At 39.9% G+C, this 16,499-nt stretch overlaps 1 protein-coding gene across 1 annotated transcript in view; it reads right to left on the bottom strand.

The window, feature by feature from the left end:
• Positions 1-659: 659 nt before the first annotated feature.
• Positions 660-16,499, bottom strand: part of CNTLN (centlein) — a 277,320-nt gene continuing 261,480 nt past the window's right edge. Inside the window, exons 24-26 of the mRNA XM_024211087.2 lie at positions 11,879-12,076; positions 10,211-10,288; positions 660-1,476 (exon numbers count right to left, since the gene is read on the bottom strand). Of these exons, the coding sequence (XP_024066855.1) occupies positions 1,375-1,476; positions 10,211-10,288; positions 11,879-12,076 (378 nt within the window). The 3' untranslated portion in view covers positions 660-1,374. The remainder of the gene's footprint in view (positions 1,477-10,210; positions 10,289-11,878; positions 12,077-16,499) is intronic.

Genomic DNA, 16,499 nt, shown 5'->3' with positions numbered 1-16,499 from the left:
GTTCAGTAATGTTGGCACACCCATGCATTTATCATTTTTGTGGGTATAGGGCAGCGTCCCAGTTTTGAAAACTAGCTCATGAAGTCCATGAATCTACTCCTCAGAAGTCACCTAACCAAGTAGTAGCTATCCATGCACTGACCTTTAGATAATTTATATAAACCATTTTGGTAATGAATGTAGTCCTTGTAAAAAGTATCCAAAAGTCAGACCCACAGATTAAAGTCCAATTTTTCCACAGACAGATGCAACACAGACAATAGCACTGCAAATTCTCTGCACTGCCTAAACAAGGTGCCTCAACTAGTCCTCTCCTAGAGACAAGAGGGTAGTACAGTCTCCACGTCCATTCAATACTTGAGTCTGACAGCAAGGGTGTTAATTAGAGACTTGTGGTTTGGGGGTTTTGCAATATGAACATCTGTCCCCAAAGAACTAGGCTAAAACCAACTCACTGAATATAGCTCAGCTACAGAGCTGCTCTCCTGGCTTGCCATGCAACACGTGGGATACAGCAGCAGGAAGAGCTGTGTTCAGGACATAGGCAATAGGTGTGGGTTGGTTTTTTTTGTGTGCGTTTTTTTGTTTGTTTACAGTTTATGAGCAAAATTCTGCACACAACACTTCAGAGGCTTCTCATGAAAAAAACACACTGGAAATCATTTTTATTTTGGTGAAATATTTCTTAAATACAATTAAATACATTGGACTCTCAACACACTCCTAGATAGAAACCAAAAATACAGCTTGCCTAATGGTCTCTGAGGCTACTGAATACTTTTCCATTTTATTATTTCATGTTCTTAACATAAAACAAACCCACTCAAGAAATGCATACCATTTTATGCAGAGGAAATAATAAAGGCTGGGATCTGCAAAGGACTCAAAAGGAGCAAGATGTCCAAATCCCATTGAAATTCAATGGATTTGGACACAAAACTCCATCTCAGCTAAAGTGTTCTGAACGACATAGCGCCCCCCACCCCCACAGTGTCTGGGCCGTTTTTTGCATACATGGTGCTCTCACTGATTTGTACAGTTCCTATGGCTTACCGTTCACATCAGTGACATCTCATCTCCTCAAGGCTTGCACTGGCTTTCTTTACTAATGTACTTGAAGGAACATCATTTTAAAGTTTGCATTGATTTGTGGCAATTTTAGTGTTCAGCAATCAAATCTACACTTTTCCTCTTTAAATGAGAATGTAATTAATTCCACTTGTTCAACAATTAATTAGTTCACAGAGTCTTCTTCCTTCTATATTGAACTTGACTACTGACAGTTTTCTATATGAAGGGGAAAGATGTCAGGAGCACAAAACATTTCCCAGTCACTCTGTATAAAACCCTTTCCAAACATCATTCGCAGCAGTATCATATGGTTTGCTTCATAAGAGAACTATACTCTTCTACCAGTTTCTTCTTCTCATTTAGTTTTTCCAGTACTGCATCCATTAAATATGAAGCGAAAGGAAACTAAAAAAAAAAATAAGAAAAATGATTACTGAACTCTATATTTCCTTCAGCTGAAAAATATATGCTAAATATCCTTAAACCATTACATTTCACTTATTTCTGACAACTAGCACCCACTTGCACACATCTGATCTTTCAAAACTGATCTGCCTGGTTAGTGTGTGTAACTTTGTTCTTTATCATAAAAATGATAAAAGAGCAGAGTAAAATGAAAAAAGATAAACGCCTTATTGAACAATTCATGGTTTACTGACCATGTTAATGATGTAATCTACAATACTAGCAGCTCTGTCATTTATCTTCAATCAGCTGATCAATATGAGGTTACAGTCATCTCTAGGGCACATATAAATAGAAGTAGTACTGTATGTTCACTACGCTCAAGAGAGTGAGACAGAACTATCAATACAGTTCCCTGTGCTGCTGCTAAATGTCTCAAGAGTTGTACAGTGAAACTTTTGTGAATAAATGCAGAAAAAAGATCTCCATTGATCAGGATGTTGCAGAGAAGTCTGTTACTCTAAACATAATGGGAATTTTACAAAAAGCTGAGTTTACATATTTTACAGAAAAGTTAGATTCACTCTTGTATCTACGTACAAATCCAGCTTTTTAAAGGAAAACAACTGGTGTATTGTCCTCTATTATGTCTTTAAGACGTAACATATACTAGATTTTATTGCATATAGTTTGGACGTTTTCAGTGTATATCATACTGTACAAAATGGTGTAGATTCAGCCCTGGATAGATTCTGCTGCCAGCGTAATCCAAGTGTTTGAGTGCAGGGAGGTGGAAAGTCCATCAGAGGGTGGCACGAGGTAACATCAACTCCACTCAGTTACCCATTGCCCCCAAAAGTGAGCAGTACTGGTGGGGTGGCAGGCTCAGATGTTGCACTGCTTCAGTACACCTTCTGGAAAGCCTCTGCTAGCAGAGGATGTCCCAGGAACAACTTAAAGCTGCCCCTCCTGGAAGAAGCCTTGGGTTAAAGCAGTGGTGTCCTTTCACAGGGAGGTGAATCCTAATGGAAGAGCCGCATTTACAGCCAGTACCAGAAGAGGGAAAGATAATTTGCCCCTAACTATGCTATCAGAGTGAATCAAACCAAATAATCACACCAATGGATATATATGTAAAATGGGTTTACGTTCTAGTTGTCGAATAGAGAAATCAGTTCTCCCTGGTGTTTAGGACTCAACTCAAGATAACCATTCCAGTGTTTTCACAATTCCACACTCCATGTCTATTGTTTGACAGTACATTACCTCTGGTCTGAATTTCTTTTTTCATTTCTATATCCTCCTCTCTTCCCATCATGTCTGCTGGGCTTTAAAGACTAATCTGGGTTGATATTATTTATGCCAGATCTAGTTATTGCACATTTCCTATAGAAAAGGCACGAACTACAAAAGAAGCTAAAAGCTAGCGTGAAAGGACATTGAACAAGCTGAACAATGGTAGGGCTATTTTTATTTAGATTTTTTAGAATTAAAATGTTACAAGAAATTATCCGTATAAAAAGATAGAGGGTAAAATCTTAACCTTACCCATGTGGGCTGTGCATGAGGGATGGAGTGGTGCGGGCCAAGTACTATGTCCTGCTCAACAGTCACTGCATTTACAGGGCAAGCTGCCACGGTGTGCTGTGTATTCCTCCTCTTGAGTAAGAACGGTATGTGCACAGGGCTAGCACTAGCTGGCTGGACATGACCTCCAGCGCTCAGTCTATAGCCCCTAGGTCTGTGATGTGGGATTGCTGAGCTAGTCAAGCACACTTACTAGCACTCTCTTGAGAGCTTCAGGAACTACTACACTGTTGCGTGAGGATCAAACCATTGATCACAGCATGTACTGGTATTACAACAGCATAATCTCAGCTCAAATCCTTTGCCGACTGTACTGTAATCTGCGGGCCTGTCTCCCCAGCCCAGGAAGGACTCACTGTTATGCCCAGAGTACTTCAGGCCCTTCTTCCAGGGCACCATTTTATTTTTCAAACATAAAACTTAGGCAAAACATCTAAACAAAGCAGTTCCTCCACCAGGGGCTACAGCTCCCAGAGGCTTTCCCACTTGTCCCTCACAAAGCTGAACAGAAGACAACCCTTCCCTTCAATCCCCTTGCTTCAGGAACCCATCACCGTCCTGCAACTCCATCCCAACTGAGCTCTCTCTCAGCCCATTACAGGGATCACTTGACCCCTTCCCAGCAGGGTCTGATAATCAAACAGGGCTGGCTGGCCCCAGACCTCAGGCACTTAAAGAGGCAGGCCATCCTGTTACAGTTACCTTCTCTGTGCTGGAAAATTACTGACCATAGCATGGTGCCCACTCTAACTGGTCTTCATTGTTTACATATACTTCAAAGTCTCGCATAAGTTCTTCTTTCCGTAACTTGACCACATTCATTTTTGATTCATTTTATATTTTTTCCTAATGAATTGCTTTAAATTAATGTATTATCTCACTGCTTTCTCAGGTACCTATCATTCAATAGTGTACTCGCTGTTCACTATTTTTGCAGCTGTATGTCATAACAAAGTGATCTTTAAAGAAGTCTTTCTAACTAAATTATTCACTTAAATCAAGAGCAGCAGAAGGTTGAATATTGTGGCATTCTCTCACATTTGTCAGTTTGGGAGAAGTATTTGTGTTTTTATCTGATTCTCTTTATAGACATACACTCTGCACTGAATCACTGCAGTCTTCATCTTCAATAGAAGCCTGTCAGATTTACTTTTATAGATGACTTTGTAAATACGCTGGGATATTTGCGTTCCTGTTCAGGATTTCAGAACAGTTGACGAAAATCCAATCTAAAGAATCCATCCCAGATTTTAAACCTGCCCAAAGCCTGGGGCAGGGCTGTGTGAATTTAGTTAGCCCATGTACGTACCTAGGCTGCGCAGACATGTTCAGTACAGCTGTCAGTTATGTATTTTAGTACTGAATGTGCTTTCATTCAAGTGGCTCCCAATAATCTGGGCCACAACCAGTTTTCTGAAAGGTAACTGGTGGTAATAATACTAGACACCATCAACTGTAATTTATAATAGCACTGAAGGGAAGTAAAATTTAATAGAGTTGTATAAATTCAGACAATCAGAGAGCAACAGCAGCCTAGCTTTACATGTTTTAAGACTTACCATATTGCCTAAGTTTTCAACTTTTCACTGCTGTAATAGGCAAATCTATAAAGATGAAGTGGGAACATTCTGTGCAGATGTTAACAAGACAGCTAGTCATCTTGGGGACATAGTCCACTGGGAAGGAGCATGGTCTAATAGTTACAGCACAAGCCTAAGAGTCAGGAGTGCTAGGTTCTCTTCTCAGCCTTGACAGAGTCACTATGACCTTGGGCAAGATAATACCTGTCTTTCAGATTCTCCATCTGTAATAATGGGGAAAATAATATTTATCTGCTCCATGGGGTGTTAGGAAGCTTTAGCAATTTGTGTTTTGAAAGTGCTTGGAGATCCTTAGATGGAAAAAGGTATAAATGCAAAGTGGTGGTGTTGTTATTCTAATGAGGAATGACATCCCAGTTCACAGTGTGTCAATTACACAAAGCATCCACCCCACAGACTGTATTATTCTGCTTGACAGTGATTTACAAATTAATACAAAAATTAAGTTGTTTAATTCTTTGCTAATATTTTTGGAGTGCACACAACAGTGATTACAAATACATTTAATCTGCCCATTGCGGCAAGTATTGCAATAAAACCTTTTATATTTTTTTATGTAAATAGATTTTTTTTTTCACTTCAGAGCAGCTTCATCTTGAAGTAGGTAAATTGTAAATTCAACGGAAATGAAACTTGAGCAGAGCAGGCTGAAATTGCATCTGAAGCTGCTAATTTCAGCAGAGGCAAAACTGGAGCATTTGTTCATTTCAACTTAAATGAATTAGTTGTAAAAACTCAGTAGGGTAGTAATCTGAAAATTCATCACTCTATTATTGTTCCTTGGCTATACCGATTTGTGAAGACTCATGTGACTAACAAATTCCCATCTGTACATCTGTTGTCCACTATTGGCACACGTTGGAACATTTGCTAATGAATCCAACTGCTCCCTTTATTCAGCCCATTTCATACAATGCAATGCATGATTATTACTGCTCATCCCATAAAATCATACATTTATAGTATTCCAAACTACCAACCTAGAGAACAGAGTTCCTGTCGTATTACTGCAAGGACAACACAAACATGGATGCTAGGCTTGATGGCCCAGCACGGATCTTAAAAGCTATATAACACAAAGTACTGGTTCTAGATGCAGACTATCAAGTCTGTTAGGGAGACTTAGCTGTTTTAAGGACAGGATTCTTGAAGCTGTAGTCTCTGGGTTAAAAAAGGAAGGTAGATGGTGACAGTGGTAGCATGGGATGGGGGGGGGGGGGTTCATAGGATTGAGCATGTGACTATGCTGGCAGCAAGGCCTGCTGTGGAAGAGAGAGAAAATAAAAGACAGGCTCTGTTGCTAGGAAGACAGCATGGGAAGGCAGGGAGTCGACCCCACCGGGAAATCTGAAGGGGGACATCTATGGCTGTTAGGCTACATTCCCAGATGAGAACTGAGTGGGTCTGTGGTCAGATGCCAGTGAGAGAGCCAAGCCCTGCTGGGAGGGTTGTGGAGAACCCTTGTAGCTGAAGGGTGGAAGGACGGTTGCAAGACCTGATACAAAAGGGAAGGATTATCCATAGACCCTAGTGAGAGATCTGTAGAAAGCTGGGGACAAGGTGTGATTGGGAGTTTTCCTGTTTGTTACAACTACTGGAATACAATTTTTATATTAATAAAGAAGCCCCAAGGAGGGTACATTTTATTATGGAGTTATTGTTGCATTAGGCATGATAACCCCAGAGGCACACAAGGAGGAAGGGGAACTGAGGCACAACGGTGTACCTGACAAAGGACCAGTTAAGCCAACCTTGTAACAGGCTCCAAGGCTTGAAAGATTTTGGCAGACTACTTGTACCTTGTTAAAAATCTCTCTTGGAGGTTTGAAGGTAGGGTTGCTAGGTGTCCGGTTTTTGACCTGAACGCCCGGTCGAAAAGGGACCCTGGTGGCTCCGGTCAGCACGGCTGACCAGGCCATTAAAAGTCCGGTCAGCGGCGCAGCGGGGCTAAGGCAGGTTCCCTGCCTGCCGTGGCTCCCGGAAGCAGCGGCATGTCTCCCCTCCAGCTCCTATGCATAGGGACAGCCAGGGGGCTACGCATGCTGCCCCTGCCCCAACCGCCAGCTCTGCAGCTCCCATTGGCCAGGAACCACAGCCAATGGGAGCTGCGGGAGTGGCACCTGTGGACAGGGCCTGACTTAAACAGCTAGCATAGGCACTAGGAATGTCAGGAGAGAAGTGGGGAAAGAATCATCCTTTCATGCCCCACTGGATCTGTAGACATGTCTAATGTATAGAATGGCCTACATTGGTTGTTATGTGCCCTACTCCCCCATTAGGGAAGGACTGGAGATTGTGTGCCCTGGTGGATTCCCCAGCTCTGCCTTGCTCATGCCCCATTAGCTATGGATAGCCTCTCAGAAGTCTCCACGCAGGGGCGTGTACCTCCTATGACGCCTCTTCACATACAGCACCCGCTTGTGCCACAGAAACCCATTAACTTTCACCCCATTCTATTTTACATACAAGGGGTGTGGTTTTTAGGATGTTTGTTTTAAATTTTTCAGTGATGAGGTTCCAGGCACTGGGAGTTGATGCATGAATACAAAGATCATCAAAAAGACCTCATTGGCCAGTCAAAATGTAGCTTTAGACAATGTGCGTTTATAAATATCACAGTAGAATTCCCAACTCAGTTATTTCCTTAGCTAATACAATTTTTATTTGAATAATATTTTGAAAAGGAAATTTCTCTATTTAGATTGTTCGGGCAGTTCTTTGCATGTGTTCGTACAATAGCTAGTACAGTGAGGCCTCGATTCTGACTGAGGCCTCTGGGCACTATATTATGTACTTATTAATCATAGCAACAGTAATACTTTTCTAAAGCCAGCATAAATACAAACCTTTTCAGGTCATAACCGTACAGAAAATAGGAGTGTAGATGAAGTGTAAAACAGAGGTGTGCTATAGTCGTTTATGATTACACTCTAGGGGAAATCTATAAAATGACATTAAAAGCAACTAGTGCTTTCCCCAGTCTCCCCCAAAATTTCTAATGCAGCAGTAAAACAGCATATGTCAGTAATAAAAATAAAATGTCTATGACATTTTAAATGTTATCGTACTGTCACAGTGGAATAAAATTAGCTTGAAAAATGATCTAGAGGGATATGATGCAGTTCATTATGTATAACAGCAACAGCAGCAGTTTCCCAGTGTTCATAAAGGTTTCTCCATTAAATTTACCTCCAGTCAATAATTAGGAGTCCACAAATAAACCTAGGCAATTAAATCAATACTGCTGGGCAATTATGTTCCAGAGTCCGGGCTCAATGGCACAAAAAGACACTATATCAAACTGCAGTGATCTGATGCAATTTTCTGCAGGACATTTTCTCACAATAAGTGCAGAAAGTAAGCCTGAGATGCCATATCACAGATGTGTATGTGTACATAGAATATAAATGTATCTCACTGTGCAAAGTCTACATTTTATTCTTATTAGAGTCCTGACAAAAAGTTCCCATTTTTTCCACTGTTAAATTGAGCATTTCAGATCAGAATTTTTAGAAACATGTATTAAAAGTAAACACAGTATCCACCAATGCACAAGACCTGACTTGAAAATGGTAAAGGGCATATCCTTCTCCATGGGCTACTCCCAGATAGGGTCAGTTTTCTTCACGTCCATCTGTAGGAGGCATGATTTAATCCCTCACACAGAAGAGGAAGCAGATCTTGACCCCAAAACCAGCCAATCCCCTGGTATCCTCCAGGCTCTTGCCAAAACATTTTCTATGGCAGTTGGGCTGCCAGGTGTCTCCCATGCCCCTACAATCCCTGCCAGGAAAATGGAGCAGGGATGCCTCACAACACAGAGAGGGGAAGCAGGTAAGTTAATGATGATTGAATCACCATTCACTTACTCACTAAATTCCCATGAGTTAGAGACAAGGAAAGTGCTCCTGCTGAAAGCAAGCAGCCCCTCCTCCTTCCCTAGCTGAAGTTCCCAATCCCCTTGGAGCCTAAACAGAAAGAGGTACTTGGTCACAAAAACACCACTCTCCTCATCCTCAATGCACGCCTCTGCTTGTGGTGGTGGAGAGGATGATATGGCCCTAAATCTTTTATTTCGTTTACTTTTATGATCTGCCAGGTGCAAAGACAAAAATCACATCTGAATTAAGAAAGAATATAGTCCCCAGTATGAACCAAGCACATCATTTATTCCTACAACTTACTAAAGTTTATGTTTAAAATTTCTCAAATCTGAAGGAAACGTAGGGACTACATTTGTTTTTCTGTTTTGTTTCAGTTTTGCATCTGGCACTAAAACTATTTAAATGAAGCTGTACTGCTTGTGGCCAGGCCAATGCAATTCAATGGGCATTTCCATCTCCTCGGCAGCAGCAATTAAGCAGCCTTAGTGGTAGTATCTTCTGATAATGAATGAAGAAAAACAATCACCATTTTAATAGCTGATTATGGGATTTTATTGTGACACTGAAATGTTTTTTATTTTCTTTAAACATTATTTGCTGTTTAGAAATGATTAGCCTCTGAAATGGCTTTCAAAATATTTTTAATTATCTGCTTTCTTATTAGAAATGAAGTATACTGCTTAGGCACTCACACTACTGCATATACATTTACATTTATAAATCAAATATTTTATTTCAGATATTAGATACACGTAATCACGATTCAGAAGGTAACTAAAATATAATGAAAAAGTTTCAAGATCCAGTGGATGTTGTCAGTGATGTCCAAACAACAACTGACTACGACTAGAAAAGCAGGGCTCTCACCTGCCAATAAACTGCCCTTGATCACTTACAAGAGGGGAGCATCCCAGCAGACTGTGTGTGTATTAAAAAAAAAGACTTGAAAGAGAAGAAAAAGTATCACACAGGTCACAGCGGCAGTCTCAGAGGACCCCTCAGGGATTTCAACTAGTCTCAGCCTTGTCATCCTCTATGCAGCCTTCCACTCTGCACAGAAAATGTCGATAGGAAAATGTTTGAGGGGCCTCTGGTGGAAATTTTTTCATTCTTTCTGCATTGACAGGATGCCAAATCAATATTTACTTCCCACTAACAAGCTGCTCGAGGTCTCAGTAGAAAATATTGTAGAGAATGCGGGAAGACACGGTAATAAACAGCTGTCTGGCTGTGAGGAAAACATGAATTGACTGGAAACAGGTCCATAGTAAAAGGTCACTGAAACCCATGAACTCCTCAGGTGTCCATATCAACTACTGACTTTAAAGGCACATAATAAAAAATCTCTTTTTCCTAAGAGGTATGAAAGAATGGATCCTTTTCACTCTACCAAGCATACAGACTGACTCAATAATTTAATTAATACATTTGTGAAGATCTGTGCTGGTTTTCCCCAGATTCTTTTCATCCGTTAAGTTAGCTAGTACAAATATGGCGTTAACTTCTTCTCTGTCTCATGTAATGCCTCACAGTTAAAGAGAAGTAGAAAAGAAACATCAGAAAATAATAACGTTGCACTGCATGAATGACTACTATTAAAGATATATAATTAGTTAGATTAGGAAGTTTTAATTCATTAAGTGGATAAATAAAATGTAGTACCTGTCCTTCAAGAAGTTTCTGTATGTAACACAGCCATTCCTTATCCTTTTCAACTTCCATTTTAGCCCTTTCGGTTTCCTAAAAATAGAATAAATATGAATTACATAGTATTTTGCTACTATTATACTCGCAGAAGATACTGGATAGTTACAGACAACCATAACTGCATTTTCGCACACCAATTGAGTAACTGTATGTGTAAATGGGGACAATACTTTGAAAACTGGCTGTCTAAATTGGATCCGCAAAATCTTTGAGGGCTTCCATTGCATTTACATAACCTATATTTGCACATGCAACTGGATAACAGCATGCCCAGTTCTTCTTTAAAATACACTTGTGTGTGAATGAATATATGTGCAAATTTTGTAAGTGCAATTGAGGAAGTCACTTTGGAAGTTTGGGATCTACACATAGATTAATAAAATAAAACATGCATGTGATGTATACATACAGTGTAAGTATATCAACTGTACATTTACATTTCCCTTGTGTGTGTATTAGATACAGACACTTAGAATACACATTATGGCAAAAATATAGGACCCTATTCTGATCTCAGTTACACTGAGGTAAATAAGGAGTAACTCCATTGAAATCAATAAACCTACAGAGGTGTAGAACTGGTTTTAAGTGAGATAGAAATCAGACCTATAATGTATTTGTGTGTATGCAGTCTCTCTCTCTCTCTCTCTCTCTCTCACACACACACACACACACACACACACACACAATGCAATTCCTTTAAAAGTGTGGAACACACCCTTTGTGGCTTCTACAATGTGGAGTGCTAACAGAACTAGTCATAATCTGTTGTCACAATGTGAAAGTATTATCACTACTAGTCAACATTTTCCAAGTAACAGCACACACACACTTTTTATATTTGTTTGTACACACAGTCAGTCTACATCTTTTTTACTCACTAGCTAGCTTTATTTCAGCTTGAGCAACTAAGAAAACATAATATTTATCACAGAGTGTTTTGATGATGTCAAATCAAATATTCTGCCATATAACTGTAGGATAGGCTCAAGAAAGAAAAACAACAGGCTCTTTATTAGAAAACACCCATTTAACAGAATCACTTTAATAGTTACCGAAATTAGAGAAAACATGCACAAGTAAACTGATTTTGGTATGACACAATACATTCCAAATTGCTTCATTAGTACTGAAGTCCACCTTCAAAATGAATGTTGTGTGTGACATTATCAAATTTCCTCATGAAAAAAGGAAATTACTAAGGATTTTGAAATTATTAAAATCTCCGCTCAAATTATTAAAATCTCCGTTCAAATCAGTAAATTTATTTTTAATATATGCATTTTAATGTACGCATAATGTCTCCACTATAACTTTGCCCCTTCTATTTGTTCCTTTATTCACCTGTTACATTTTGTCTAAATCTTAGATTGTGAGCTCTCTGAGGAAGGCACTGTCTTTACGTTCTCTCTTTGTACAGTGTCTAATACAGTGAGGCCTTGATCCACGATTGGGAGTTCTTGGGTGCTACTGCAGTAGTTATAATAATAAATAAAAAAAATTTGGGCCACATCCTCAGTTGATGAAAACAGTAGTAGCGCCACTGATTTACATGGAACTGCATCAATTAACACCAGCTAAGGATATGCCCTTTATCCTAAAATAGTCCTTAAAATAGCTTACCTCATCATCTTCTGTATCTAGCATCTCCGCTAGGTCAGTCTTTGAAATATTAAGGATAGATGCTGCCAAGGACTGGGCTCGGTGGACAGACTCTTTGGAAAGAGATCTGTTGCATTCTTTCTCTTCTTGTATTTTTTTAGCATGTCTGATTCGCATTCTCATCTCCTGTACATTACGCTGTAACTCTCTGGTTAAGGCCTAGAATATATGAGAGAGATAAATACACTACTGTAGTTTTGTGAAAGTGCAAATGCGATGAAAGATAAGCTTTAGGTTGTAAGCTCCTGGGGACAGGAATTCCTTGTCATTTTCGGTCACTGTTTAAATAGTAAAGTCTGAAACAAAAATGAAGAAGTAGATGCAATATAGAAAATAAACGAAATTTAGCCTAATCTGGTCATTCCGTTTCATATTTTTGTTAGCTGTATCTAAAACTAATTACCGGACATCACTCCCCTTAACATAAAGCATATGCACAGAGCCAGCAAAGAGACTGATACAGATACCACTGATTTAACTCTCAACCCTTTTCCGATTCAATGGGACACAATCATCTTTAGAGTAACTTCACTGATCTCAATGGAGTTACACTAGGACTGGATTTGCCCCACTGTGTTCAAGCAATGGTACCAGTTAAGCTGATCTGCAGGCTGTCACATCAAGTAACAGAAAGTTGTCTTTTTCTCCATCAGTAGGCACTATGCTTCCCACCATGTGACCACAATGACATCACTCAAATTGTGTTTATTAATTCCTTCCTTCTTTGTTCATTTCTCCAGCCCCAGTCACCAGAAGTAGTGATTATCAGTCTGCTAATTAGTGGCCACATACTTGAAGCACATGTAAGTGAAGAGTAGAAACCCTCCTCCCCCCAATCTGGTGGCTGTACCTGATGTCCATCCTGCACATTTTTATAGTCAAGGTTTAAACTGGGATTTGTGATTTATACACAGCTGGCTGATCATCTGGACCTAGCCAAGCTATTAAAGTCTATGCTAAGCTCGTTTGAGCAGGTAGTCACTTTTTTGATTGTATATACTTTAAAGCTATTAGCTCAGAATGTACATAAGCAGCCTGACCCTGTTCCCACTGAAGTGGAAGGAGGATCAGGTCCCAAAGGAAGGCTATATAAGAGACTAGTTTCCAAATCCAAGCCTTAAAGTATAGGGCATCAGTGAAGATTCAGCTCTAGCCTCCCTTTTCTGCTTTGGAGAACATTTAGAACTAGTTTTAAGGTAGAGTAGGATGCCTGATCTGGACAAGATAGCATTAAATAACTCAAACCGAACCAAGCATGGGTTTACTGTGCTCATCCTGGAATTAAATTCCTATGTACCAGAAAGCTGTTGACAAATTCAAGGGAATTCAGAGAAGAGCAGGCCATGGCTAAGAGATAACTAAGTGGGATATGATTTTGAAAATGTAAAGATAGTTCAATGTAAGTGGCAAAAAATAAGAGGCGCTATTTAGGGTGGTCTAAAGGAATCCTGGGATAAAATTGAGAAAAGGAAAATTTGGGGTGGTTATCGGGAAAGCTTCCTGACAGCTAGATATATAGTATTAATTTCTGAAATACTCTCCCCCAGGGACGTGGACATAGTGTGAGTCCCATCACTTAGAATATATAAAACAAGACAAAACACAAGAAAATGTACATAGGAAACACCTTACAGTGACTAGGAGGTGGCCTCAATGCCCTAATAGATCTTTTCCATCTCTAAACGTCTCTGATTCAATGGCATAGCATCCCAGAGCACTACCGCTAAGCCACCAGGCTGACAACACAAGTGATTTTGTCAGATGCAGAGAAAGATGTGTTATTTAAAAATTGCCAGCTGGGGAGAGTTGAGAGAACAACGGTAGCTCACTGTCAGAAGATCCACCTAGTGTACCCAAGTGGCACCATGAGCCAACCATTAGGACTGCAATTGTCAACAAATAATATCCTGGGTGAGTTTAAGATTGGAGAATAAGGGTTTTCTTTTGATCATCATATCCAGGATTATTTTTAATAAACTATCTTTCTCCAGCCGCTGATAAATTCCTGAAAATTCTTTCCATATTCAGAGCTAACAAGCACTGAATACCTTAGTCTCATATAAAATTGATTGCAGTATTATGAAGCCTGTTTATTGGCATTTTGGGTAAAGTACTCTTCAGCCTTCAGTGTAATCAAAACACTGTTAATGTATTTGAAACAAATCTTAACAGATTTCTCTGATCCCAAGATCTATTCATTATCTTCCTGTTACTTTCACAATTTAGTATTTTGCTACAACTAGTTAAACTATCCTTATTATAAACTTGCATTCCCCCAACACAGATTCTGAAGGTACATCTACACTTACGGTGGGGTGTAAAGTACAGGCACTGCACGCCCAGTTAGCACGGGTATAAACAGCAGTGGACGGTGAGGGACGGTTCAGGCAAGTAGAGTGGAGCAGAGTGCCGTACATGCCTGAACCCTAGTGTATATACCCCACACGGCTCTCTGCATGCCCAAGTAGTTCTTCCCATGTTTACATCTCTATTTTTAGCAGCGTAGTTGCCTGCTGCCTCCCTGCTGTTGGAGCCTCGTCTCACCGCAGCGAAAGGCTCCAGCAGCAGGGAAAGGCTCTAGCAGGGGGAAGCATTTCCCCACTGCAAGAGCTTTTCCCCACTGTGAGAGTCTTTCACTGCCACTTGTAGCTGCACCCCACAGTGACAAGGGTGGACTCAGCCTGCTTTCACTGCAGCGTGTAGTGCCTGTACCCTACACGCTGCCATAAGTGTAGACAAAGTGCGGTGGGTACAATGAAAACGAAACAGGTATTCCAATCTGTCCAATGTCAAAAATAGCAAAAGGATTCCAGCTCCTGTGGTATTTTCAATATAATGTCTTGAGACAATTTATTTCCATAATATTTCTAGAGCTGACCAGCCAGCTGGCTGGGGGGAAAGTCAGAGCACGAGATTTTCAAAAGAATCTAAGGGAACTGGGCCCTATTCTCTACTGGCCAAATTAAAAGTAGCTGTGTAGGCACTGCTTTAATGTTGCAGCTCAGGCTCTCAGGCCTCCCTATCCCTGCAGGCTTGAGAGCTCGAACCCCAGCTGAGCCACAACTACATGGCTATTTTTAGCACTCTAGCACGAGCCCCACTAAACAAAATCTGTGGATTCAGGCTGAGGCAGATGCATTGCACAGATGCAGTGCTGACCTATCCGAACTGAGACAGGAAGCAACTGTCCAACTGATTTAAACAGCTAACCAATTTCTAACAGGGTTTGGTTTGTGTTGAACCAAAGTGTGTTAAACTGAGTAGCAACACTGTTCTTTAATTCAGTAAAGGTCCAATACAGACTGTACTGAAGGTTCAGATTTACTCTGGTCTGAGGTTCCAAACTAATCAAGCATTTCCCATTGCGTGTTTTACAAATTTAAATATTTTGAAAGAGACAGCACTATAGACAAACCTGCTGAAGTGAATGCAGGATATGGCTTTAATGTAGTATTCATGTTTGATGACAACACCTTTTATTAGTATTAGCGATGCTAGTACTTGCTCTTTCTTTTTGTTTTCCTTTGTCTCAAATCTAGGGGATATTTTCTTGCTCAAGTCATTTTCCCAGCTTAGACGTTACTGTCAGATTTATTCCTGTGGGACATACTTAGCTTCTACCAGCCGACTGGAGTGGGAATCCCTGATTAATTCCTGAAAATGGCTCTACAACACATCAGTGCAATTGCTACTGGGCCAGCTATATATAATGCAATAGTTTAAATCTCCAATCCTTTTTAAGCAGTAGGAATTGTCACGTTAGCTATAAGCTGCATGTAGTTATATAAATCTTATAACTATGTATTACAACAACATCCCCTGCAGTTATCATTACAAACTAATTTCCATTATAAACCTTGTTTCCATATTTTCCTAACTTTCTGAAACATTCATTTTTTGGGGTAAAAGTTTCCATTCTTAAGTCTCTACAGAAGGTGACTTTTTTTAAAAAAAAAGTTTGAGCAATGTATCTTTTGCCATTTTTGAGGTCTACAGGGCTGAAAATATTACATTTCCTATTTTTAAAAGTGGCCACACATTTTTACACAGAGATTATTTGGAAATGGTGTAACTTTGAAAACTGGCATGTATGGTAAAGTGTCCACATTGAGAAGTAAATCCATGACCAAGTCTGACAAACATTGATTGGATAATAATAAAACTTCCCATCTCCCCCTATTCACAAAAGATTATTCCCATGTAGGGGAGTAGATACTATGGATTTTCCCCATGCAAAGGGTTGGGGGGTTTCAATCTGCTAAACACTCAACATTACAATTGACATGAGTTGATCTTGGACCATTGCAATGGTACTTGATGATGGCCTCAATGCCTATAACTATGGATGTAATTACCATGATTACTTACACAAATGACCCTATAGCTGTCTGAAGAATCACTTGCATGTGGAGTCCTTGATTTATATGCATAGTCAAGGTAACCATGTGCACAAATGTAGGGAAGCAACTGTGCAACCAATGAGTGCATAAATGAGCCTCTGCTTTCTAAAACAACACAGCCCAGAAAAATCACCAGAGTCACGAAATGCAAAAGTTAAGATTCCAAATGCAGTGTTATCTTA

The sequence above is a fragment of the Terrapene carolina genome, unplaced genomic scaffold, assembly GCF_002925995.2.
Source record: "Terrapene carolina triunguis isolate 2854851 unplaced genomic scaffold, T_m_triunguis-2.0 Scaffold113, whole genome shotgun sequence".
Lineage (NCBI taxonomy): Eukaryota > Metazoa > Chordata > Testudines > Emydidae > Terrapene > Terrapene triunguis.
The sequence above is the reverse complement of the archived record's forward strand: the minus strand, read 5'-3'. Positions and strand labels throughout refer to the sequence as shown.